At 52.4% G+C, this 23494-nt stretch overlaps 9 protein-coding genes across 9 annotated transcripts; 5 read left to right on the forward strand and 4 right to left on the reverse strand.

The window, feature by feature from the left end:
• Positions 1 to 468: 468 nt before the first annotated feature.
• HMPREF1541_06367 (uncharacterized protein) lies at positions 469 to 1932 on the forward strand (the record flags this gene model as incomplete). Its single annotated transcript, XM_008720699.1, has 1 exon — positions 469 to 1932. One exon carries the CDS (start codon positions 469 to 471, stop codon positions 1930 to 1932), a length of 1464 nt encoding a protein of 487 aa, XP_008718921.1.
• A 125-nt stretch (positions 1933 to 2057) lies between these two features.
• Positions 2058 to 2741, reverse strand: HMPREF1541_06368 (uncharacterized protein; the record flags this gene model as incomplete). The annotated part of the gene is made up of 1 exon (XM_008720700.1): positions 2058 to 2741. The coding sequence occupies one exon, from the start codon at positions 2739 to 2741 to the stop codon at positions 2058 to 2060; it is 684 nt and encodes a 227-aa protein (XP_008718922.1).
• A 681-nt stretch (positions 2742 to 3422) lies between these two features.
• On the forward strand, positions 3423 to 8890 carry HMPREF1541_06369 (uncharacterized protein; the record flags this gene model as incomplete). Its single annotated transcript, XM_008720701.1, has 6 exons — positions 3423 to 3464; positions 3512 to 3532; positions 3619 to 3645; positions 3698 to 6278; positions 6473 to 8487; positions 8534 to 8890. 6 exons carry the CDS (start codon positions 3423 to 3425, stop codon positions 8888 to 8890), a joined length of 5043 nt encoding a protein of 1680 aa, XP_008718923.1.
• A 1067-nt stretch (positions 8891 to 9957) lies between these two features.
• Positions 9958 to 14216, forward strand: HMPREF1541_06370 (pyruvate carboxylase; the record flags this gene model as incomplete). Its single annotated transcript, XM_008720702.1, has 7 exons — positions 9958 to 11853; positions 11911 to 12153; positions 12204 to 12224; positions 12664 to 12755; positions 12807 to 12890; positions 12941 to 13202; positions 13254 to 14216. The coding sequence occupies 7 exons, from the start codon at positions 9958 to 9960 to the stop codon at positions 14214 to 14216; spliced, it is 3561 nt and encodes a 1186-aa protein (XP_008718924.1).
• Positions 14217 to 15326: 1110 nt separating this feature from the next.
• HMPREF1541_06371 (uncharacterized protein) lies at positions 15327 to 15757 on the forward strand (the record flags this gene model as incomplete). Its single annotated transcript, XM_008720703.1, has 2 exons — positions 15327 to 15497; positions 15599 to 15757. 2 exons carry the CDS (start codon positions 15327 to 15329, stop codon positions 15755 to 15757), a joined length of 330 nt encoding a protein of 109 aa, XP_008718925.1.
• Positions 15758 to 17208: 1451 nt separating this feature from the next.
• HMPREF1541_06372 (uncharacterized protein) lies at positions 17209 to 18013 on the reverse strand (the record flags this gene model as incomplete). Its single annotated transcript, XM_008720704.1, has 4 exons — positions 17209 to 17356; positions 17412 to 17570; positions 17677 to 17749; positions 17941 to 18013. 4 exons carry the CDS (start codon positions 18011 to 18013, stop codon positions 17209 to 17211), a joined length of 453 nt encoding a protein of 150 aa, XP_008718926.1.
• Positions 18014 to 19548: 1535 nt separating this feature from the next.
• HMPREF1541_06373 (uncharacterized protein) lies at positions 19549 to 21285 on the reverse strand (the record flags this gene model as incomplete). The annotated part of the gene is made up of 1 exon (XM_008720705.1): positions 19549 to 21285. The coding sequence occupies one exon, from the start codon at positions 21283 to 21285 to the stop codon at positions 19549 to 19551; it is 1737 nt and encodes a 578-aa protein (XP_008718927.1).
• Positions 21286 to 21684: 399 nt separating this feature from the next.
• Positions 21685 to 22220, forward strand: HMPREF1541_06374 (uncharacterized protein; the record flags this gene model as incomplete). The annotated part of the gene is made up of 2 exons (XM_008720706.1): positions 21685 to 21853; positions 21907 to 22220. 2 exons carry the CDS (start codon positions 21685 to 21687, stop codon positions 22218 to 22220), a joined length of 483 nt encoding a protein of 160 aa, XP_008718928.1.
• Positions 22221 to 22289: 69 nt separating this feature from the next.
• On the reverse strand, positions 22290 to 23352 carry HMPREF1541_06375 (uncharacterized protein; the record flags this gene model as incomplete). The annotated part of the gene is made up of 2 exons (XM_008720707.1): positions 22290 to 22691; positions 22738 to 23352. 2 exons carry the CDS (start codon positions 23350 to 23352, stop codon positions 22290 to 22292), a joined length of 1017 nt encoding a protein of 338 aa, XP_008718929.1.
• Between the last annotated feature and the right edge of the window lie 142 nt (positions 23353 to 23494).

A 23494-nucleotide genomic window follows, 5' to 3' on the forward strand; every position in this document is an offset into this window, starting at 1 on the left:
TAGGCGGAAGCGGGCAAACCATACCAAGCGAAGGGCTGAGCCTGAGCCCGACCCTGAACACAGTCACTATGCCGCGGATGCACCACCCATCAAGCCTTTGCGCGCCCATCGCCAGGCCCCTTTTACGCCCACCCACCAGCTGCTCTGTCTTCGATTAGGGCACCCCCTCCCCAGCATGCTCCAATGGCCCGTTAATTTCGGTCCTTGACCTCATCGGCGCTCTTTTCGCGCTAGCTTGACAGTCGGTCCCTGCCAATTGCCTTTTTTTTTCTAAGTCTGCAAAAAATTTCTAAGAGCCAGCCTGACCGGGCGTTGCTGTATCTCAGGTAATTATTTGCAGGTGCCTCTGACACCGGGCAGTACCGTCGCCAAATATTTTGTATTAGCAACTGCATATACCTTCCATCCACTTTGCTCAGAGTTGAGCTGGTCCGGCGCCCGAATTGTGCTGTATTGCGCCCTCTTGTCATGGCGAAACGAAAGAGGCAAGAACCCGTTCTTAGCCACCCGACAAGCCGCAGCAATGGCTCAGGGCCCAATGGCAAGGTTTCCAAGATAGCCAAAACCAACGGCCATGTCGATGTTAAGACATCAACGCCTATCATCCAGATCATTGCTGGCTCATACGAGCGTGTGCTCCACGGAATCAGTGCCTCTATATCTAACGTCGGCGATGATGTCTTGCCAACGGTCGAGTTTGCGGACAGCTTTCTATTCAACGCTCACGATTCATCCATACGCTGCCTCGCTATCTCCCCATTGCCGGATGCGTCGTCCTCCGACCAAGGTGTTTACCTCGCTACAGGCGGATCCGATGAGAAGGTCAATGTTTTCAACTTGGCTGCTTCACCGATGGCAAGCAACTCCGGCGTTCCTATCATGCCTACCCTCGGCGACACCAAGGTCTCTGAAAATCCTCGCAATCGGGAGATAGGAGCTCTCCTATCACACGCCTCGAACATCTCAGCCCTACACTTCCCTTCACGATCAAAACTTCTCTCCGCATCTGAAGACAACACCATCGCCATCTCCCGCCTACGCGATCTGACAACTGTGTCGACTATCAAAGCTCCACGGCCAAAGGCCCTTGGCCAGCCTTCAGGCGATACTGCTCCTCCTGGGGCTACGCCTGCGGGCGTAAATGATTTCGCGATTCATCCGTCCATGAAATTGATGCTCAGCGTTGGACGAGGCGAGAAGTGCATGCGTCTGTGGAATTTGGTGACCGGGAAGAAGGCTGGCGTGCTCAACTTTGAAAAGCACGTGCTGCAGGGTGTCAAGGAGGGCAAGTACAGCGGAGGTGAGGGCAGGAAAATACGGTGGAGTCCCAAAGGAGCAGAGTTTGTCGTGAGCTTCGAGAGAGGTGCAGTGGTCTTCGGCGAAGACAGCAAGCCGAAGTGCAGGGTGCTACCCAGTCCGCTTACGAAAGTGCACCAGATGGCTTGGTTCGAATTGCCGGGAAAGAAGGGGGATGTGATTCCGGTGCTGGCTGTTAGTACAGAAGACGGAAGAATCATATTCTACAGCGCAGAGTCGACAGCCTCTGAACAAACAAAGGATGAGCTACCGGATGCGAAGGTGCTGATGCAGTTGGGTGGGAAGGCGGCGGGTGTTGCTGGCAGGGTCAAGGACTTCGAGGTCTTATCTGTCAACGGCGCTGTAGGTCAGACTATCGTTGTGACGGCGAGCAGTGACGGCGCCATCAGAGTCTGGTACCTGTCGTCAGATGAGTGGCGGTCTGCTCAAGAGAACGCTGGTGGGCAATGTGGAAAGCTCATTGGTACCTACGAGACAGGCAACCGCATCACGTGCTTGAGAGCTTTTACCATGCTGCCAGCCAAGGCAGATGATGAATTCGGCCTTTCAGAATTTGAAGGCTTCAGTGGCAGTGAAGATGAGAGCAGTGAGGAGGATGGAGATGCCGAGGAATAATGGCTTTGATGGTCTATGGATGCTGACGAGTGCACTGAACACAGGTCTGCCTAAGCCAATGATACCCCATCCGATACCTCTTGTGTGTCCAATCTTTGCAAATGCTCCTTAGCCTGCCGGCGTGATCATTTGGTTGGATTGATGCCCTTCTCTGCCAAACCCTTGATAACACCAGCATAGACCTCGCCTTCTTCCTTGTCAGCACCCACCTTGACAACTCGGTCTTCCTCCTCGAAGTAGTTGACCACTGGCATGCTGGTCTCGACGAAGGTCCTGAATCGTTTTACAATACTTTCCTCATTGTCGTCGGCTCGGCCGCTCGTCAACCCACGGTGCAGCAGGCGCTTGCGCATTACTTCCTCAGGGCAGTCCAGGAAGACAGTGCATGCGGAGGGGCACACAGCTTGCTCAAAAAACATGGCCTGATCCATCTTTCGAGGGAAGCCATCAATGAGGAACCGTCCTTTCCCATCGTTGTCAAGCTTGGCCCTCATAGCGTTCTCCAAAAGCTTGACCGTAACCTCCATCGGTACGATGAGACCTTCTTTAATGTAACTCTTGATGAGTTCGCCGTATTCGCTACCTTCTCGGCCTTGTTCCTCTCGTAGTAGGTCGCCGGCCGACAAATGCGTGAAGCCGTAGTCTGAAACGAGATGTGCTGATTGAGTGCCCTTGCCGGCGCCTGGGCCACCGAGGATATACACAACAGTCACTTTCTGAGGGTCGAAGACTGGGGACAGGTTCGTGTTGCCCAAAGGTGGGTCCGGCTGTGCCACAGGGTCTGGCAGAGCGGTAGCGGGTGCAGCCATGTCTGATAGTGGCCAATTTAGACGTTGCGTTGGTAACGACCGGTCTTGCGAGTTTCACCAGAGATTTCTTGCTGAGACAGAGAAGCTCTCTTTCTGACCATCAACACGTAGGTGCCACTGCCAATGAAGAAGAACGCGACCAGAGGAATCCACTTGATCGGCTCTCCCTGCCCACCAGGTCGGTGTGAAGACTGCGGAGCTGGCTTTCCGGCAGCGTAGAGTCTGCTTTGCAGGAGTGGCTTTCCTGGTATTGAAGCAACTGAGCGAAATGTTGTTCGAGACAGGCTTCGTAGCATCACTTGGTGACCCTAAGGTAGAGGTAGAATGCAGGTGCGATAGGTCACTATGCTGTCAATCAAGGTCTGTCAAATGGCATGCTTGAGATGCAGCATGACGGAGTTGCCCAAAATGTTTAGGGTTAGGGCTTCTAAGGCGGCCATTCTGGGAAAGGCCAGCGCAGCGCGTCAGGCTTCGTGCGCTTCTCAGTGACCTGGCTTTCCATCTCAGGAGCTCACTCATCCACCCTCCGCACTGTAATTCCACAAACGACTCCCACCTTCTTGCCCTTATTGCGGTATCCCTTCAAAGTTCTTTTGCGACCTGTACGATTTTCAAAAAGAGGTTGCAGTTGCCAGCTCACAGTGTATGCGAGCGCAGGGGAGGTGGTAGTTGCGCAACATCATGGCTGGCCAGCTGCCCATCCAGTTCACTGAACTGGCTCAGGTATGTTTCGCGTTCGCTACGAGAGGAAAACACTAACGAGAGTATAGTTGACCCAGCTCGGCATTGCTGTAAGTTCGACGTACCACCGAGATCAGATGCGCGGCTGCGCAGGCTGCGCTCGGCCATATCAACACCTGCTAACAACTTTCTCCAGCCTGCGTCCATTGGCTTCAACACTTGTGTAAGTTGCGTGCTTGCGAATCTCGAGAATTTGTGATCTGACAAGATGACAGACATTAGAATCCGATTCCTTCGTTTGCGTGCGACAGAAAGTCAACGACGATGACAAGCCTCAAGTAATAATAGTCAATCTCAAAAACAACAATGACATCGTCAAGCGAGCCATCTCCGCCGACAGTGCTATCATGCACTGGAAGCAAGAGATCCTTGCTCTCAAGGCTCAGGGCAAGACCATTCAAGTCTTCAATCTCGCGACCAAGTCGAAGTTGAAGTCCACGGTGATGGCCGAAGACGTCGTCTTCTGGAAGTGGTTCAGCGAGACTTCACTCGGCCTCGTCACCGACACGTCCGTCTACCACTGGAACGTCTTCGACCCTACGCAAGATGCGCCAGTCAAAATGTTCGAGCGGAGCCCGAACTTGAGCGGCAATCAGATCATCAACTACCGTGTCAACGACGATGAGCAGTGGATGGTCGTGGTTGGCATCTCTCAGAAAGAGGGTCGCGTTGCCGGCTCAATGCAGCTCTACTCTAAAGCCCGTGGCATCTCTCAGAACATTGAGGGCCATGCTGCAGCCTTCGCTACCTTCCACGCAGAAGGTCAGCCAGAGCCATACAAGCTGTTCACCTTCAGCGTCCGAACTGCCACCGGTGCTAAGCTGCACGTTGTCGAGATCGACCCTAGCCAGAATAACGCCCGTTTCCAGAAAAAGGCTGTTGATGTCTATTTCCCACAAGAGGCTGTGAATGATTTCCCTGTCGCCATGCAGGTATCGTCAAAATACTCCATCATTTATATGATCACGAAGTACGGCTTCATTCACCTGTACGACCTGGAGACCGGTACGTGTATCTTCATGAACCGCATTTCGAATGAAACCATCTTCGTAACGGCTCCCGATGGCGATTCAGCTGGCATCATTGGTATCAACCGCAAGGGTCAGGTCCTTTCCGTCAGCCTCGACGAGAACAATGCAGTTCCCTATCTTCTTCAGAACCCTGCCAACACTGAGCTGGCTACCAAGCTAGCTTCCAGAGCTGGCCTGGCGGGCGCCGATGATTTGTATCGCCAACAGTTCGAGAACGCATTCAATGCTGGTAACTACCAGGATGCATCCAAGTTTGCCGCCAACTCTCCACGCGGCTTCCTCCGTACTGCGGAGACAATCAATCGATTCAAGAGCGTTCAAGCTGGTCAAGGCCAGATGTCTGTCATTCTCCAGTACTTCGGCCTGCTGCTTGACAAGGGCAAGCTAAACCGATACGAGACCCTCGAGCTGATCAAGCCTGTGCTTGCTCAGAACCGTAAGCAATTGCTCACCAAATGGATGAGTGAAGGCAAACTTGAGTACTCGGAGGAGCTTGGTGATGTTGTCCGTCTCCACGATGTTGAGGCTGCTCTGACCATCTACCGCGAGGCCGGTGTGCCCTCCAAGACCGTCGCTGCCCTTGCTGAGACTGGTCGTTTTGACGAGATCCTTCCCTATTCTGCTCAGACTGGTTATCAGCCCGACTTCGTTCAGCTGTTGCAGCACATCGTGCGCGTCAATCCCGAAAAGGGCGCCGAATTTGCTACTCAGCTTGCCAACACTGAGGGCGGCCCCATGGTTGATGTTGGCCGTGTTGTTGACATTTTCATGTCCCAGAACATGGTTCAGCAGGCCACTGCCTTCCTTCTGGACGCTCTGAAGGATAATCGTGAAGACCAGGGTCAACTCCAGACCAGATTACTAGAGATGAATCTTATCAATGCTCCTCAGGTCGCCGATGCTATTCTGGGCAACCAAATGTTTACCCACTACGACAAGGCTCGCATCTCGCAGCTTTGTGAACAAGCGGGTCTTCTACAGCGTGCTCTCGAAAACACCGAAGATCCTGCCGCTATCAAGCGTATCATTGTTCAAACCGACAAGCTGAGCCCCGACTTCCTCCAGCAATACTTCGGTAGATTATCAGTCGACGACTCCCTTGATGCCATGAACGAGATGCTCAACTCCAACATCCGCCAGAACCTCCAGGCTGTCCTTCAGATTGCCACCAAGTACTCTGAGCTTCTTGGCGCTGGCCGTCTGATTGAACTCTTCGAGCGTCACCGCACTGCTGAGGGTCTGTATTATTTCCTTGGGAGCATTGTCAACTTGAGCGAGGATCCCGATGTAATCTTTAAGTACCTCGAGGCCGCTGTCACCATGCAACAGTTCACGGAAGTTGAGCGTATCTGCCGGGAAAACAACCACTTCAATCCTGAGAAGGTAAAAGCCTTCCTAATTGAAGCACGTCTTTCTGAGCAGCTTCCCCTCATCATTGTCTGCGATCGCTTCAACTTTGTCAAGGACTTAGTCAATTATCTTTATCGCAACCAGCAGTACAAGTCCATCGAAGTCTACGTTCAGCAGGTCAACCCCTCGAGGACTCCTGCTGTTGTTGGTGCTCTGCTTGCCCTCGACTGTGAGGAGCGTGTCATTCAGGATCTGCTGCGGTCAGTCGACGCCTCTGCTATTCCCATGGACGAGCTTGTTCAAGAAGTCGAGTCTCAGAATCGTCTGAAAATCTTGCTGCCATTCCTCGAGTCCACCCTGCAGAGTGGTAACCAGGCCCAGAGTGTCACCAACGGCCTAGCAAAGATCTATATAGGTCCGTTTCCCTCCCCAAATTTTTTTGTTACGCCCCCTATGGTACTCTGGCGCCCTCCTGGGAAGGTCCAAAGCTGACCCAGCCTCGTTTTGTTGTGCCCCCTTTGGTGGTTTGGCGCCCTCCAAGGCCGTTCAACGCTGACCCCTCCATTTCTGTTCTTTGGGTCGCGCGTATGATGCTGACATCTCACACAGACTCCAACCACAATCCCGAAGCTTTCTTAAAAGAGACCGAAAACTACGATACCCTGGTCATAGGAAGATACTGCGAGAAGCGGGACCCGAACCTTGCGTATATTGCCTATCGCAAGGGCCAGAATGATATCGAGCTTATCAATGTCACCAACGAGAACTCAATGTTCCGCGCTCAGGCACGCTACCTTCTGGAACGTGCTGATCCTGAGGTCTGGGCATTCGCTTTGGGTCCGAACAACGAGTACCGTCGCTCGCTCGTGGATCAAGTCACCGCCACCGCCGTCCCGGAATCAACAGAGCCTGACAAGGTTTCCGTTGCGGTCAAGGCATTCGTCGACGCCGATATGCCCGGTGAGCTTATCGACTTGCTGGAGAAGATCATTCTTGAGCCGTCTCCGTTCAGCGAAAACGGTAGCTTGCAGAATCTGCTCATGCTGACTGCGGCCAAAGCAGACAAGGGTCGCCTCATGGACTACATTCACAAGCTTGATCAATTCTCTGTGGATGAGATTGCAGGCCTTTGTATAGATCAGGGACTTTACGAGGAGGCATTAGCTATTCACAAGAAGGTCAACAACCACTCCCAGGCTGCCAATGTCCTGGTTGACCACATTGTGAGCATTGATCGCGCTCAGGACTACGCAGAAGAAGTTGATCTGCCCGAAGTCTGGAGCAAGGTTGCTAAGGCCCAACTTGACGGTCTCCGCGTCAACGATTCTATCGAGTCCTACATCAAAGCGAACGACCCCAGCAATTTCAATGAAGTTATCGAGACTGCCACTCATGCCGGAAAAGACGAAGAGCTCGTCAAGTATCTCAAGATGGCCCGCAAAACTCAGCGCGAGCCTGCTGTTGACACTGCTCTGGCTTTTAGCTATGCCCGTCTTGATCAGCTCCCCGAGTTGGAGGACTTCCTTCGGTCTCCTAATGTTGCTGATGTCGAGGCATCCGGCGACAAAGCCTATGAAGAAGGCTACCATCAGGCTGCAAAGATCTTTTTCACCAGCGTCTCTAACTGGGCTAAGCTGGCTACCACTCTCGTGCATCTCGAGGAGTACCAGGCTGCTGTTGATTGTGCTCGTCGTGCCAACAGCGTCAAAGTATGGAAGCAAGTCAACGAGGCCTGTGTTGCCAAGAAGGAGTTCCGACTTGCTCAGATCTGTGGCTTGAACCTCATTGTTCATGCCGAGGAGCTTTCGGATCTCGTTAAGCAATATGAGCGCGAAGGCTATTTCGAGGAGCTCATCTCTCTCTTGGAAGCTGGCCTTGGGCTGGAACGTGCGCATATGGGAATGTTCACCGAACTCGGCATCGCTCTCTCGAAGTACCATCCCGACCGTGTCATGAATCATCTCTCGGTCTTCTGGAGTCGTATTAACATACCCAAGATGATCCGGGCTTGTGAAGATGCTCACCTTTGGCCTGAGCTGATTTTCTTGTACTGCCACTACGATGAGTGGGACAACGCGGCGCTCGCAATGATGGAACGGGCTGCTGACGCCTGGGAGCATCATTCGTTCAAGGATATCATTGTCAAGGTGGCCAATCTGGAGATCTACTACCGTGCCATCAACCATTACCTTCAGGAGCAGCCACTGCTTCTAACAGATCTCTTGCAAGCTTTGACTCCTCGGATTGACGTCAACCGGGTTGTCAAGATCTTCAAGACCTCAGACAATGTCCCTATGATCAAGCCCTTCCTCTTGAATGTGCAAAATCAGAACAAGCGGACTGTCAACGATGCCATTCACGAGCTTCTGATTGAGGAGGAGGATTACAAGACTCTGAGAGACTCCGTCGAAAACTACGATAACTACGACGCGATGAATCTTGCCCAGAGACTTGAGAAGCACGAGCTTGTCTTTTTCCGGCAGATCGCTGCCCAAATTTATCGCAAGAACAAGCGGTGGGACCGGTCGATTGCTCTATCCAAGCAGGACAAGTTGTTCAAAGATGCTATTGAAACTTCCGCCATTTCTGGTAAGCCCGAGGTGGTCGAGGAGCTGCTACGATACGTGAGTTTCTTCCTATTTCTACCTGACCCTTACTAACAAAGCACAGTTTGTGGACATTGGCAGCCGCGAATGCTATGTCGGTATGCTCTACGCCTGCTACGACCTCATTCCTATGCATGTTGTCATGGAAATCTCCTGGCGTCATGGCCTCAATGACTACACTATGCCATTCATGATTTCCTACATGAGCCAACAGTCTGCCACCATTGAGCAGCTAAAGAAGGACAATGACGAGCGCAAGGCTCGTGAGGCTTCCCAGAAGAAGGACGACGACAACACACCCATTCTTGGCGGCCGGCTGATGCTGACCCAAGGTCCGACCAACCCTTCGCCGTCGCCTGCTCCTTATGGACAGACCAACGGCATCACCCCTCAGCCGACCGGCTTCCCCCGAGCTTTTTAAGATCGGAGTAAGCCCAAAAGACGATCTGGCAATGCTGGGGCAGTGGCGCCATGGATCGCGGGTGGAGTCGGGATGTTCTTGATGCTCCGGTCCCACGACCGAGGCCAGGGCAGACCATCGGCGGTGAGAGATGCGAGTTGTAACCGGTATTGTGCACGATGCAAAAGGCTTGTGGGTTGTGGTTTGAGGAGTCTTCAGAAAAGCTCCTTGAAGCTAGATAAATTTTCTGCAGGCAGGCGATGGTGGTGGGGAGCCTCTAGCCATAGGCTACGGCCCTTCAGCATCCAGGCACAGCCCAAACCCCCACACCATTGTAGGGCGACATGTATTCAAATCCCATTACGAAAACCCGCCCAATCGTGTTAGATCGTTTTTTGCTCTGTCATCGTGAGTTCTTGTTGAGACGTGGCTCTGCTCAACTCGGTCTAGTTGACCACATTTGACGAGAGCCCGGCTTATCTATAGCAAGGATAGCGTGTACCAGAAAGAGGCTGAATCTGCAATGAATCAGATGCCCAGACGAGGTGAAACAAAGATAAAGCCTGGGCGCCATACCAAAGCGGGAAAGGTATGCAGCAGGTGCCCCGCGGCTTTTCCTGCGTCATGGCACTGGCCCAAGCTCAAAGCAGTGAAGAAGAGCGTGGGGACGCAGCCATCAGGCAAGAAGGAGCAAAACACCACAGAAGAAAAGCTCGGAGCGCCTAGCTGCTCATTTCCCTCCGTTATCGCATCACATCAGCATCCCAAGCATACAATCGCTCATAGCATACTTACCCAAACATCGAGAGCTGCTGTCGTCCCTCACCCATAACCTTCGGAGCCCGAGGTTATCCTAAGGGAGCGTCCCGCATTCATCATTTGTGTAACGCGGCTAGCACGCTACAAGCTTACGGACTGCATTCCGTTGGCCCTGCCTACACCCCGGTCCCCTCCGGAGGCACAGCAAGCTACCTATTCATTGTTTATTAGCTTCAATCCGTCTACGTTGCTCAATTGTAGCTCTCGCGAGCTTCCCTTCACCCCTCGAACAGCTCGTAACAGCAGTCGAGCTCTAGACGCCCACCATTATGTCTACCCAAGATGGTACTCAAACGCCCGTCGAGACTGACGGGCACCTCGAGCACTCGGTCCACAACAGACTGAGAGCCAACTCGACCATTATGCAGCTCAACAAGATCCTCGTTGCCAACCGAGGTGAAATCCCTATTCGCATCTTCCGTACCGCACACGAGCTCTCCCTCCAGACAGTTGCCGTCTTCAGCCACGAAGACCGTCTCAGCATGCACAGACAAAAGGCGGACGAGGCATACATGATCGGCGCGAGAGGTCAATACACTCCTGTCGGGGCTTACCTTGCTGGAGATGAGATCATTAAGATTGCCCTCACCCACGGCGTCCAGATGATACACCCCGGCTATGGATTTCTCTCAGAAAACTCTGAATTCGCCCGGAAGGTCGAGGAGGCTGGCATCATCTTCGTTGGTCCTAGCTGGAAGACCATTGAAGAGCTAGGTGACAAGGTCTCAGCCAGAACCCTCGCCATGAAGGCTGATGTGCCCTGCGTTCCTGGTACTGAGGGCCCAGTTGCGAAATATGAGGAGGTCAAATCATTCACAGACAAGTATGGCTTCCCCATCATCATCAAAGCTGCTTTTGGTGGTGGTGGACGCGGTATGCGTGTCGTTCGTGACCAAGAGTCCCTCAAGGATTCATTTGAGCGTGCTACTTCTGAGGCCAAGTCGGCCTTCGGCAACGGGACAGTGTTCGTTGAGCGCTTTCTCGACAGACCCAAGCATATCGAAGTGCAGCTGCTTGGTGACAACCATGGCAACGTCGTTCACCTGTACGAGCGCGATTGCTCTGTACAGCGTCGGCACCAAAAGGTGGTGGAGCTGGCTCCTGCGAAAGATCTCCCTACCGAGACCCGAGATGCCATTCTCAACGATGCCATCAAGCTTGCGAAGACTGCCAATTATCGCAACGCAGGCACCGCCGAGTTCCTGGTTGATCAGAAAAACCGCCATTACTTCATCGAGATCAATCCTCGTATTCAAGTCGAGCACACCATCACGGAAGAAATCACTGGCATCGATATCGTTGCTGCACAGATCCAAATCGCTGCTGGCGCGACATTGCAGCAGCTCGGCTTGACTCAAGACCGCATCTCCACTCGTGGTTTTGCGATCCAGTGTCGTATCACTACCGAGGATCCATCGCAAGGATTCCAGCCCGATACTGGCAAAATTGAGGTGTATCGCTCAGCTGGTGGTAACGGTGTCCGTCTTGATGGCGGTAATGGTTTTGCCGGTGCTATCATCACCCCGCATTACGATTCCATGCTGGTCAAATGTTCCTGCCACGGATCTACGTATGAGATCGTTCGGCGGAAAATGCTCCGAGCTCTGGTTGAGTTCAGAATCCGCGGAGTCAAGACCAACATTCCGTTCTTGGCATCGCTTCTCACCCATCCGACCTTCATCGAAGGTACTTGCTGGACCACCTTCATCGACGATACGCCCGAACTATTCAAGCTTATCGGCACTCAGAACAGAGCCCAAAAACTACTCCAGTACCTTGGCGATCTTGCTGTCAATGGAAGCAGCATTGCTGGCCAGGTTGGCGAATCCAAGTTCAAAGGGGATATCATATACCCTACCATTTTCGGTGATGACGGAAAGACGCCCGTCGATCTTACGCAGCCGTGTACGAAGGGCTGGAAACAAATCATTGACAAAGATGGCCCTGAGGGCTTCGCCAAAGCTGTTCGCGCCAACAAGGGCTGTTTGATCATGGATACTACTTGGCGCGATGCTCACCAGTCGCTGCTCGCTACTCGTGTGCGTACTGTCGATCTATGCAATATCGCCAGAGAGACTAGCTACGCTCTCAACAACGCGTACGCCCTCGAATGCTGGGGTGGTGCCACCTTTGACGTTGCCATGCGTTTCCTCTATGAAGACCCAGTGAGCTTCCCCACGTGAGTTGTTCCGATTGAAGGTCACTGACATTTGCCCTCACAGTGGGATCGCTTGCGTAAGATGCGCAAACTCGTGCCAAACATTCCATTCCAAATGCTGCTACGTGGAGCCAATGGTGTGGCTTACAAGTCGCTTCCCGACAATGCGATCTACCACTTCTGCAAGCAGGCAAAGAAGAATGGCATGGATGTTTTCCGAGTCTTTGATGCCCTTAACGACATAGAACAATTAGAGGTCGGCATGAAGGCTGTGAAGGAGGCTGGTGGCGTGCTTGAAGCAACGGTCGTATGTATACCTTCATCCGACTGCCGCTGCGGAGCTGACTACTTGACTAGTGCTACTCTGGGGACATGTTGGTATGCTGAACACTTCCCTTTCCCCATTCCCTGTGCCGTGAATTTCGATCCTCGATGGACAGCGACCTGGATTTGCACCTCTGATGGCGTCCAGCACGGATGTGCCATACTCATCTTCGCCTTCTCAGTGAGCGGTCTCTTGTTCCACACCATGTTCCGGAAAGACCGGTCGAAGCATTTGCCCCAGTCAGGTTACACGAACCTACTCAGAGAGGGCACCGGCCCATAGCCTCGATACCTCAGGTGCGATTCTGAACTTTAGATCAGCCAGGGTCACGACAACATTGCTCATGGAGCCTTCCAACTCATTTGCGCGACCATGGGATCCAGGACCAGAGTGACATTACATTAAATCTTTGGACGCGCCCTACAACGGACTGGTTCCCTCTTATGCTACCCGCATATTTTCACTGCATCTGCTAATTAACTTCCCTTCTAGAACCCTGATAAGAAGTACAATCTCGAGTACTACATGAAGTTTGTGGACCAGATCGTCGCCATCGGAACCCATATTCTTGGTATTAAAGACATGTATGAGCAATTTCATCATCATCGTCGACTCAAATATGCTGACGATTACAGGGCCGGCGTCCTTAAGCCGAAGGCTGCTCGCCTCCTTATTGGCAGCATCCGCAAAAAGTACCCGGATCTACCAATTCATGTCCAGTATGTCTCAAGCAACTTTCAGTCGCCGAACCTGCTGACCAAACTCTCAGCACCCACGACTCCGCTGGCACCGGCGTCGCTTCTATGGTGGCCTGTGCTGAAGCTGGTGCCGATGCTGTTGACGCTGCGACCGACTCGCTCTCTGGTATGACGTCGCAGCCTTCAATCGGAGCACTCATGGCATCTCTCGAGGGGACCGACCATGCTACTGGACTAGACGTTGCCAATGTCCGCGCTCTCGATCAATATTGGTCGCAGCTCCGCCTCCTCTACTCTCCCTTCGAGGCTGGGTTGACCGGTCCCGATCCAGAAGTAAGTTCTCCACTTCCGTCCTTTATACAACAGACTTGCTGACGTCTTCAGGTATATGAGCACGAAATACCTGGGGGTCAACTTACAAATCTCATTTTCCAAGCCGCCACGTTTGGTCTTGGCTCTCGATGGCTCGAGACCAAGAAAGCCTACGAGCAAGCCAATGATCTTCTTGGCGACGTGGTGAAGGTAACGCCGACTAGCAAAGTCGTCGGCGATCTTGCGCAATTCATGGTTTCCAACAAGCTCACTCCCGAGGCCGTTGTTGAAAAAGCAGGAGAACTCGACTTTCCCGGCTCCGTCTACGAATTCTTGGCAGGTGAGATGGGCCGACCATACGGTGGGTTCCCCGAACCGCTCCGGTCCAGGGCTCTCCGCGATCGCAAGAAGATGGACGAGCGTCCGGGACATTATCTGGAGGCGATTAACTTCGACGACGTCCGCAAGGAGCTCAAGGAGAAGTACAACACAACGAGCGAGACCGACGTTGCCTCCCATATCATGTATCCTGGAGTTTTCAAGGATTACAAGGCCTTTGTGGCCAAGTATGGTGATCTATCAGTGCTGCCGACCAAGTTCTTCTTGAATAAGCCCGAGATTGGTGAAGAGTTCAATATCGAGCTCGAGAAGGGCAAGGTCCTGATCCTGAAGATGCTTGCCATTGGTCCTTTGTCTGATGAGACTGGCCAGCGGGAGGTGTTCTACGAAATGAACGGCGAAGTGCGTGTAGTCACGATCGATGATAAGAAGGCCGCCGTTGAGAACACCAGCCGAGCCAAGGCTGACCCTAGTGACAGCAGCCAAGTTGGTGCACCTATGGCAGGTGTGGTCGTCGAGGTTCGTGCTGGTGAGGGTGCGGAAGTCAAGAAGGGCGACCCCATCGCAGTGCTGTCAGCCATGAAGATGGAGATGGTCATCAGTGCGCCTCACTCCGGCAAGGTCAGCAATCTCAGCATCAAGGAAGGTGATTCGGTTGCCGGATCGGACTTGGTGTGCAAGATTGCAAAGTCCTAGATCCAAGGGACTTGATTGAATCGCTGGGACGGTCCCGCTATACAACATCCAAGATACCACACGGCAAGGGAAAAGGGGTGGTACGGTGTCCGGGTGTTGTCTATCATTAGTTTATCAGCAGCGCCAGAGCTGGCTTAAGTCAAGTATTGGTACGAACCATTCGGCAGCTCAACCCCTATGTCGCCCCTGTACCTTCTCTGCTCCCTCAGTGTGCCCGAGAATCACATGTGAAATTACCCAATGGTTCGGGGCCTATCACAGGCGAGGAATTACTCGTCTCGAAGCTCCATAACATAAGCCGTACGATTGCGGGGTGCAGTCTCCTTGCACGTCCCACCTAGCTACCCACAGATCATAGCCAAAGAGTGCTGCACCCACATCCTCTCCAGTAAGAATGGGCGACCTAGCTTCAAGCAGTACCCCTTGCTGATCAAGCTGGTCAGTGGGTCCAAAAATCGGGAATGACGATTCTGTAACGTCAAAGCGAGCAGCGGCCACCAATGGATACGGATAGTCAGACCACCAGGCAATAAATGGTAGGTCCAAGGACCGCAGTCTAAGGGTTCACTCCGGGCCCGTGACGCCTGACCCCTCCAACAATAATGAGCGGCCATCCCGGATACGAAGATATCTCGAGGGTTGAGGAGGGGTAAGTCTCACGAGGAACGAAATATATATTGCCTACAGACTCTACTCAAGGGTTCCTAAGGGCGATTTACATTGTGCTGCTCTGAAATCCTGAAGTCTCTCGCACGATTCGCAGGACTCAGTCTTGCATTCCAGTATCCACACAATCTCAGCTCAAGCTGACGGGAGCAACTGCTTTAAGGGTTGCGCTTGCCTTCGATCGCCAATCGAACTCCTCCAACGGCGCCTACGTCATTGAGTTGAGCAGCGATCATCAACCTACTGAAAGCACGTGAAGCGCTGTGTGTCTGACTATCCTTATATTCTCCTTCAGAAGCAAGGCCTACGAGTCGTCTGGCACTTCTTCCTATCTGCCTTTTCTCAACCCAAAGCACACACCTCGTCCCCCACAATACCTTCATCGATCCAGTAACCAACCCTCACTTTACTCGATCTCCAAACACCCAAGCCAATACCGCCAATATGTTCATGAAGCAGTACAACTACAAGCCTCGCTCCAACAGCACCTCATCTCAAGACGGCTCTGCCGCCGGCTCACCACCCAAGTCCGACAGCAAGCAGACCCCGACCTCTGTTCTCGGCCAGACGTCCGCATCTGGCCCTACCGCTGGTGCCGCTGCTGGTCGAAGACGCGTACGTTTTCCCGTCCTTACCATATTTTCCATTTCATACTCCATCCGATCATCCTCTAGGAACCCCCTCTTCCCCAATATCTACTAACCTGCACGCCGCAGTCATCTGCCTCGGACAAGTTCGCCGGCCTTAGCGCCCACAAACGTGGCAGCCAGGACGAAGGCCAAACGGCCAAGAAGGCCAGCTTCACCGATCAGCAGGCCGGCCAGGGCATGCTGGGAAATATGTGGAATAGCTTCACCAAGGGTGAGGGCAAATAAAGTCTGACGGCGCAAGGCACTGTGGGTTTGAGAGATCCAAAAATTGGCGCAAGGTCGGGATTGGAATCGTGTATTCTTATGATGTGATGACAACTACTTATCTGTATGGATAGCTGAGAGTGTTTTGCAAACCGCATGCTCATTTCTACCAAGATTTTTCAGACAGCTCGTTCCCGACCTGGACCGTAAGCGTCACGCTCTGAGCGTGTTCCGCCCCTAGTTAGACTTGTGGCCATGAACTCCGCCGCAGATCTGATACAAACGGCATCAATGCTATGCTCTCGATTGCCTTTGGTGCGTCCTAGGTATGTTGACCCGTGTGTGAGTCGACGATCGCGCATTTGTGGCATTGTGTGCTGGAAAATCCTCGCCGAGTGGCCTTGCTGTCCACCCATACCAGCACCATCGTCGTTGGCAATCCGAAAGTTATACACAGAGCCCTTGTTCAGCCACAGATGCTAATAAAACCTTCCAATTCATGACTGCTCCAATACTGGAGGCTATCACGGATTAGCATATTTCTAGAAAATTGCCCCTCAGGCCGTGCAGTCGCCGACCCACGAAACAAGAATCCTACCCACGGGTAGATGTGGCTTGCGCCAAAGCCCTACACGGACCTCGAAGTCTGCAGAAGGGTGTGTAGGGTTAAAAGGCATTCTCAAGATCTCGGCCGTTGAACGTGCCTTGCTGCGTCTTTGGTCGCTGTGATTGCCGTAATTCTGAAGTGCCTGTAGAAGCGCAAGCTCTAATGTGGAGAGCTCAAGGTCGACAGCAAAGAAGCCTTGCATCGGTCGATCGTGGAATGACGGGAATGTAGACGCTCGCTCCGTGAGCCTCAGGTTGTCCGTGGGGATTCAAAAAGCCGTCTGTAATACGACAGAATGCTGGGTTCGTGGAAGATTCTGCCATGAAAGGTAGATGTAGACTGCCATTGACTTGGAAATACCCGGCGACGAGGTTGAGTTATGCTGATTTCGTGGATGACCGAAAATGAAAAAGAAGAGAGAAACAACAACCCACAAGGCGAGTGATGGACGTGCAGCAGGTGTCAAGCTTGGTGTCCAGTCAGCAACTCAAAAGGCTGCATCCAGTACGAGAAAAAGCCGGAGAGCAGTATGGCAGCTGCGATCCAGGTGAGCATGCCTCTGAAGGGTGAGCCGGGCAACGTATGAGCACTACATCTTGGTCAGTATTCACCTTTAACAAGAAAGCCGGTTGGAACTGCTTGCGAACTCAGTCAGCAGACCGTATTTCGCGCCATGTCCCGCGAAGATGGACAAGATGAGGGCCGTAAAGTCTTGATCTTTGTGCTGTATACAGACCTGACATTATGTATACCTCCGACTCATCGGCCATCTGCACCAGGATGCTATCGGCAAACAAACTCGCGCACTGGTCGCCAAGTCCGCCGCCGGTCTTCTACTCGCAAGCGCAGCTTCCACATTAGCCGATCACGACACCTTCTTCTTTGCCTCTTCGACGCCCTTTTGTACGGTCTGCTTTGCTTGATCTAGGGCTCCTTCCGCCTTTGTCTCTAGCTCAGATGCCTTGCCCTCGGCTTGTAGCTTCAGATTCTCGGAGTTCGTCTTACCGCCCATGCTGCTCGATGATTAGCGCCTATATTTCTCATTCCCTTGTCCAATTGTAAACTTACTACCAGTAGTCATACCACCGGTAACCTTGCACTAGCTGACTGTTGAAGTTGATGAAGTGGCATGCAAATAGGAGGTAGTTCTTGGGTGTCACAGCCATAGAGTATCGCATGAAAGTGCCGCTGTAGAAGGCGAGGGATGCGGTAAAGGGCCCGGAGATACTGCACAAAAAGTCAAGTTAGTGTGTGTCTTCCAGCGCCTTGCATCCTCTCGAGCTGGGCTTCGCTAGACTAATTCGTGGCTCGGGTCGAATCGGCGCAAACGTACATCTCAGGGTCTTTCTTCATATCGGCAATCGCAGCCAGAGGAATACCAAAGTTTGAGGCTGGACCCCAGAAATCTGGATGTAGCAATAGATGTTAGCCCATGACTTCCTGAATGTCGGGTGTGTTTTAGTTGCGCGCTTGTCGGAGTGGTCGCGTGCGCCCAAGTAGCTTGCTCGCTCTTGTCACTGACACCATTCGCGGGACAAACGTCAAGACAGCGACAGCGCTGGAGCATTCGTCGGCTCATGGCCGAGGTAGGACGTACGTGTTGAGCAGAAGTAGTCCAGCGCCTTGTTGGAGCGGATCTTCGCATTGATGGCTTTGATTGCGGCAGCCATGGTGGACGGTTCGCTGGTCAGCTCCTATGGTAGGTATTCGAAGTGCTCGGACGAGATCCGACTGCTGAAGGAGCGCGACACAGGGGAGGGCGGAGGTGGTGAGGAATTGTGAGTCTTTCCCCAATTATGCCGACTGCGGCAGGAAATGCTGAGGGTCAAAGGTTCACCCGATGGAGCTCATTTATGCGCCGATCGGACTTGCCATTTCCTAATCTCCGTGTCAGTCACGTGTGAGCCAGAGGCGTCCTACAAGGCTGCCATGGGCATGAGCTATACAGTTTGATTAATTACAGGTCATTACGATTTCCTTGTAGATGGAAGTCTAGTCACGCAGACTAGTCATTCAGCCTGCAGCTAAGCATGGGACTGACAGCATACAATCTCCTAGTCACTGCATCATGTATAGAGTTGCACAGACCTGATGTTTGAGCAGTTGCAACGATAATGTTTTGAGCTCCACGCTCAAAGTCAGCCAGCGGTAAAGATTCTGAAAGCCGCGGATACTTAGCAAGAGACGATATATCGTACGATGCTTCAATATCTCTTGGTGCTACTTAGACGGACCATGGGAGACGTAAGTAGGAAACGCTTGATATATCGAAGCACTTCCGAAGATCAGACCATATATCTGGGTCTACCGTCGCACGAGTATGAGAACTTCCCTCTGCTTTAGCTTCTGGTGGAGACACAATGCCCCTTGAATGAAGACCTCACTTCCCCTATATGAGCGTTGGAATAGCTAGCCGTGCTGGTCCTGATCCCCACACGCCAAAGAAGCCGTCGCGGACTTGCTCAGCACATATGGTAAATTTCCGCGATGCTGACGTTTTTTGGCACGTCTCGAAGAAGCCAGTGCCCGAGAACGAGGATTTCATTCTCAAAGTCTCTGAGCTGATCGCTTTGAAGTACCACTGCGACATCATCAAGGTTCGCGCCGAAATCCATAACACAAAGTCGGTCTTCACGCCAACCACATTCGTGGCGCCGACGGGTCCTAAGGGCAAGGCTTCGCGCTCTGAGTCTTCGCTTTTGAAGAGTATGTATCTGCGCCTTGGCATTTTACGGGTGAATTTCATCGAATGACTGACAACAGGTGGTTCAATGCGCATGTGTACTGTCAGACCAAGGCCGTGAAGATCGACGGCAAAGATGTTGAATGCATCTCAACTGGTAAGCTGGCGCGTATTGATGGAGACGATAAGGTAACACTTCTTACCCAGGAGATTTTCCCTTCGCGGAGGTACCCTAGGCTAAAGGCAAACCTCTATATGAAAGCATTGCGAAGATACCAATTGTTTGGCATCGCAAATTGGTAGAGGAGCCTAATGCTGTTGACAAGCATAAACCCGAGCGCGCCCCGCTTGACAAGGCTTCGAGAAGGTAAGTCTGCGGAAGCCAGCGAGAGATCGAAATGATTGTCGAATTAAGAACAGGCTAGCACAGGAACATGCTAAAGATTCGCATGGACATTCTGTTAGCTTATCAATTGGTCCCGATAGAAGACGAACACAAGTGTCGCTATTCAACCAACGGCATCATATCCACCGCTTACCATTCACATAGTAGATGTAGCCACGATGGTACTTCTCCAGCCACGGCTTCTCAGTGTCATGACCGTAGTCCTTCGTGAACCAGGGATGCTTCAGCACGTCATCAAGCGTTGCGCGATCACTCCGGTGCCACTTGAGCATCGAGCTGAGCAGATCGATGAAGTCAACCGCCTCCTCTCCCGAAAGAGGCGCGTGGGGAGTTTGGCCAGTATCGCACTCCTCTCTCGTGACAGGCTCCTCTCCAAGCGAGTGTAAGATCTGACGGACAGCGACAAGCTTCTCCATGCGTTCTTCCACCGTCATGTGGCACCAGTCGGTCCATTTGCCAATGCTCTTGACGGCATCCTCTAGGCTCAGAGACACCATTGGCAGACCCTCCCCGATCGACAATGGCGGCGGAATAAAGGGTTCGTGCTGACTATTTCGGCGGAAGAGACTACGGACTGCTCGCCTCAGCTTGGAGATGGCTGATATAACGCGAGAGACTGCTGTCCTGCTCTTTCGTTCCCGCTCCCTAGACTGCGCATCAAGCTCCGCCATCTGTCGATCCATGCCGCTCCAATCAAAGTCGCTGAAGTCAAAGTCTGGTGGAGTGTCGGTCCTCTCTCCATGCTCAATGATCTTGATCCCCGCCACTTCCGCCTCCGCACGGAGTTGATCTTCGCGACGGTTGCGCCAATCATCCGGCAGGGCGCCAATAAGGCGGATCATGCCATTCTTGACGTCTTCTGCGCCGCGAACTCCTGATGTAATAAGCGTATCGTTCCCTCTGAGTTCGAAGAGTATGCAGGCCAGACTCCAGACGTCTGATGCTTGCACGGGCTTCTCGTTCCAGAAGAGGCTCTCTGGATCAGTATAGTGGATTGTTACGCCGTGCTTAGCGTCCGTTTCGGGGCCGCGAACATAGCGCACTTCGGCGAAGTCGATTAGGGTGAGGCCTGGATTCACGAACTTCAATGCTTCGGGTCTGGTGAAGTCGAGTGCTGGATAGACATAGGTTGGTGCATGTGTTCTCGTGAAATCTTCAGTTGCATTAGATGCTTGCACCTCAAACGCCTCCGGTTGCCCGAAGGCCTCGTATAACTCCTCAATAGATAGCTCATTAACGTCGTTGTTGAGCTTGAAAAGGATATTGTTGGGACTGAAGTCATTGTAAATGACTCCAGCCTTATGAATCAAGTTGAGATTGTATGTCAGCTCTCGAGCTAGTAACTGAGCCACGTCCGGCCGAAGTTGATGGGAAGCACTGCGAGTGATAATACTGGATAAGCTCGGTCCGGACACTCCGAGGGTCAAGCAAAGGTGTTTGCCATTGGGACCTTCAATCTCAAAGGAGTCGTACAGTGGTACCATTAGATCCTGTTGCTTAGCAGGCAGCAGAGACTGTAAGTAATTGTAAGCGATGAGCTCTCTTGCACCTGATTCCGAGGACCACGATGAGTTCAGCATTTTCAGCGCGACATAGCGATCATGCGATTGATCTCTAGCGAGCCATACAACCGCCGAGCTACCTACTCCTAGCTTGTGGACGATGTGGTAGCGATTAGCGATGCATTCACCGATTACGACTGGATGGAGGCCGCCTGGCTGGTAGCTCTCCTCTAGATCTTCGCAATCGCATGGTGGTAGCATGTAACGGTGGGCATATTGTACCTCGTTCGCACCCTCGTCTGACGCCGGAGGCTTTGCTCCCAATCGAGCTTCGTCTGACGAATTCGACATACAGGCGATATCCAAAATCACGTGAGGCTGCCTGTACAGGGGACCGGTCCATAGATAGTGTTTAAATCTTCAAAGGAAGACGCGTGCTCGTTTGCTGATATATCGTCGACACGAAACGTCTCGATAAAGCTGACAAACAATGATTCTGGACCGTGCGATGGCTAATTTCGGATGTATCCTTCTGCTCTGGGCTATCTTTGCTCAACCCTCTTTGTCAAGTCGTTGTGTTTGTGGGCATATTGCGCCACCATCCCGAATCATGAATGAATCATTACTGGACCGATAGCACCATATAGCCAATATGATGGTCCTCAGGCAACCATGGTGCCCGAGCAAGTATACGCCTAAAATAGCTGGTCCATTTTAAATCATCAATCAAGCAAGGAACAACTGCCCACGATGACCTGGGCAAAGATAGCTGGGAAGGGCATCGCAGTAGTGGAGAATTCCTCGTACGAGGTGACCTGGAATTGCGACGTTCAGGAAGAGAATCGAGCGTTGGTCGACCGAATCGCGCTGGGCATGACACAGAGGTACGGATACAAGCGTATCGCCGTCCGTGCAGGAGGTATGTGCGCTTGCATGGATTTGAGTCGAAGTCGCGGCTGATCATTGTGCCAGTCCACAATACTTTCTCCAAGAGAGATCAGTACAATCGAAAGTACATCGAGCGGAACGCTCCGTGGCATTTCACGCTCGAGTTTCTCACAGCTGACGGTACGTATCGTAATGCACACGTGTATACTGATATCGAGGTGAAGAAGAACAAGCTCGGCGAGCAGGTTCCAATCGCCAAAGGGCTGACCAAATTGGGTGGCAGCATCAAAGAGAACCCAGAAACGTTTGGAGACCAGGACCATCCTAGTGCAAAGAGATTTGCGACACTGTCAAGTGTTGTGAGATTCTCCGCCTCCAAGATCACGTTCAAGATCTGAGGGGCTCCTGCAAAGTGTAAGTCTTGTTGCTATTGTTGAAAAATTGGGGAAATATAGATCATCTAGAAATTATCGCCAGTAAAGCGGACTGGTCGCCTTTGTGATGTTCTGCCAAGCATGGTCGAGGGCTTCCACGACCTCGTCCGGCAGCGGGCCCTTCTCGAGATCCGTGATATTGCTCTCCAATTGCTTGAGACTGCTCACGCCGATAATGACACCATCGTTGCCATCTTTGCTGACGCCACGAACATTGATCTTCGAATGATGGTTGACCCAGCGTAGAGCAGTCTCCAATAGCGTCAAGTTGTGCTTCTGAACGACGGGCTCAATGTAGCGAAGCGCCTCGAATGTAGCGTCTTTGAAGTAGCGATCACGATACATCTTGCCTTGGTTGGCGTTGGTGGCCGAATAACGTCCTTCCTGCGGCAGGTCGGCAGACTTGTACTTTCCTGAGAAGATACCACCAGCAAGCTGGGTTTTGTCAGTACATGTGTACATCAGACGGAAGCGCACTTACCGGGTTGTAAATGACAATATCGATGCCGTATTTCCGACAGCAAGGAATAAGCTCAGTCTCAATGTCGCGAGTAATGGCGTTGTACATAGCCTGGTAAATGGTTGGCTTTACCCAACCACGCTCCTTGGCGATATTGTACACTTCGGCCACTTCCCATGCAGCGAAATTGGAAAGGCCGAGATTCTGGAACTTGCCTTCCTTAAAGAGCTCGTCACAAGCCTGCATTGTCTCCTCGAAGGGCACGCTACGGTCCGGAGCGTGCAGATAGAAGATGTCAACTGAATCGGTGCCGAGCTCCTGCAGAGACTTGTTGAAACTCGCCTTGAGGTTATCTGGCTTGTGCTTCCCTGGCTTATCAGGATAGCATTTGGTGGCAAGCTGCAGGCCGCGCTCCTGCCATTTCGCTTCGCGTGTAAAAGCTTCTTGGCCACCACCGATGTAAGCCCGCGCGGTATCGACTTCATTGTAACCATTCTTCTGTAGATAGTCGAGGCAAGCATTGTAGTCGTCAATAGATGTGATGCGAGCTCCTTTTGATTCTGTTCCAGGAGGCCCAAACGTCATCAGGCCGAGAATGACGCGGGGCTTTGAACTCATTCCCGTCATGAGAGGCATCTTGCGAGTTTGTGAGATCTGGTTCGAGATGGATGCTAAACGAGCACTGGCAGAAGAGAAAGAGATAGATGGGCCACGTGTGAAAGAACGAAGCATGATATAAACTTCTTCCTGGCTTGCGTGATGCGGGGCGTTAAGATAG

This window comes from Cyphellophora europaea, assembly GCF_000365145.1.
Source record: "Cyphellophora europaea CBS 101466 unplaced genomic scaffold supercont1.6, whole genome shotgun sequence".
In the NCBI taxonomy this organism is placed as follows: Eukaryota; Fungi; Ascomycota; class Eurotiomycetes; order Chaetothyriales; family Cyphellophoraceae; genus Cyphellophora; species Cyphellophora europaea.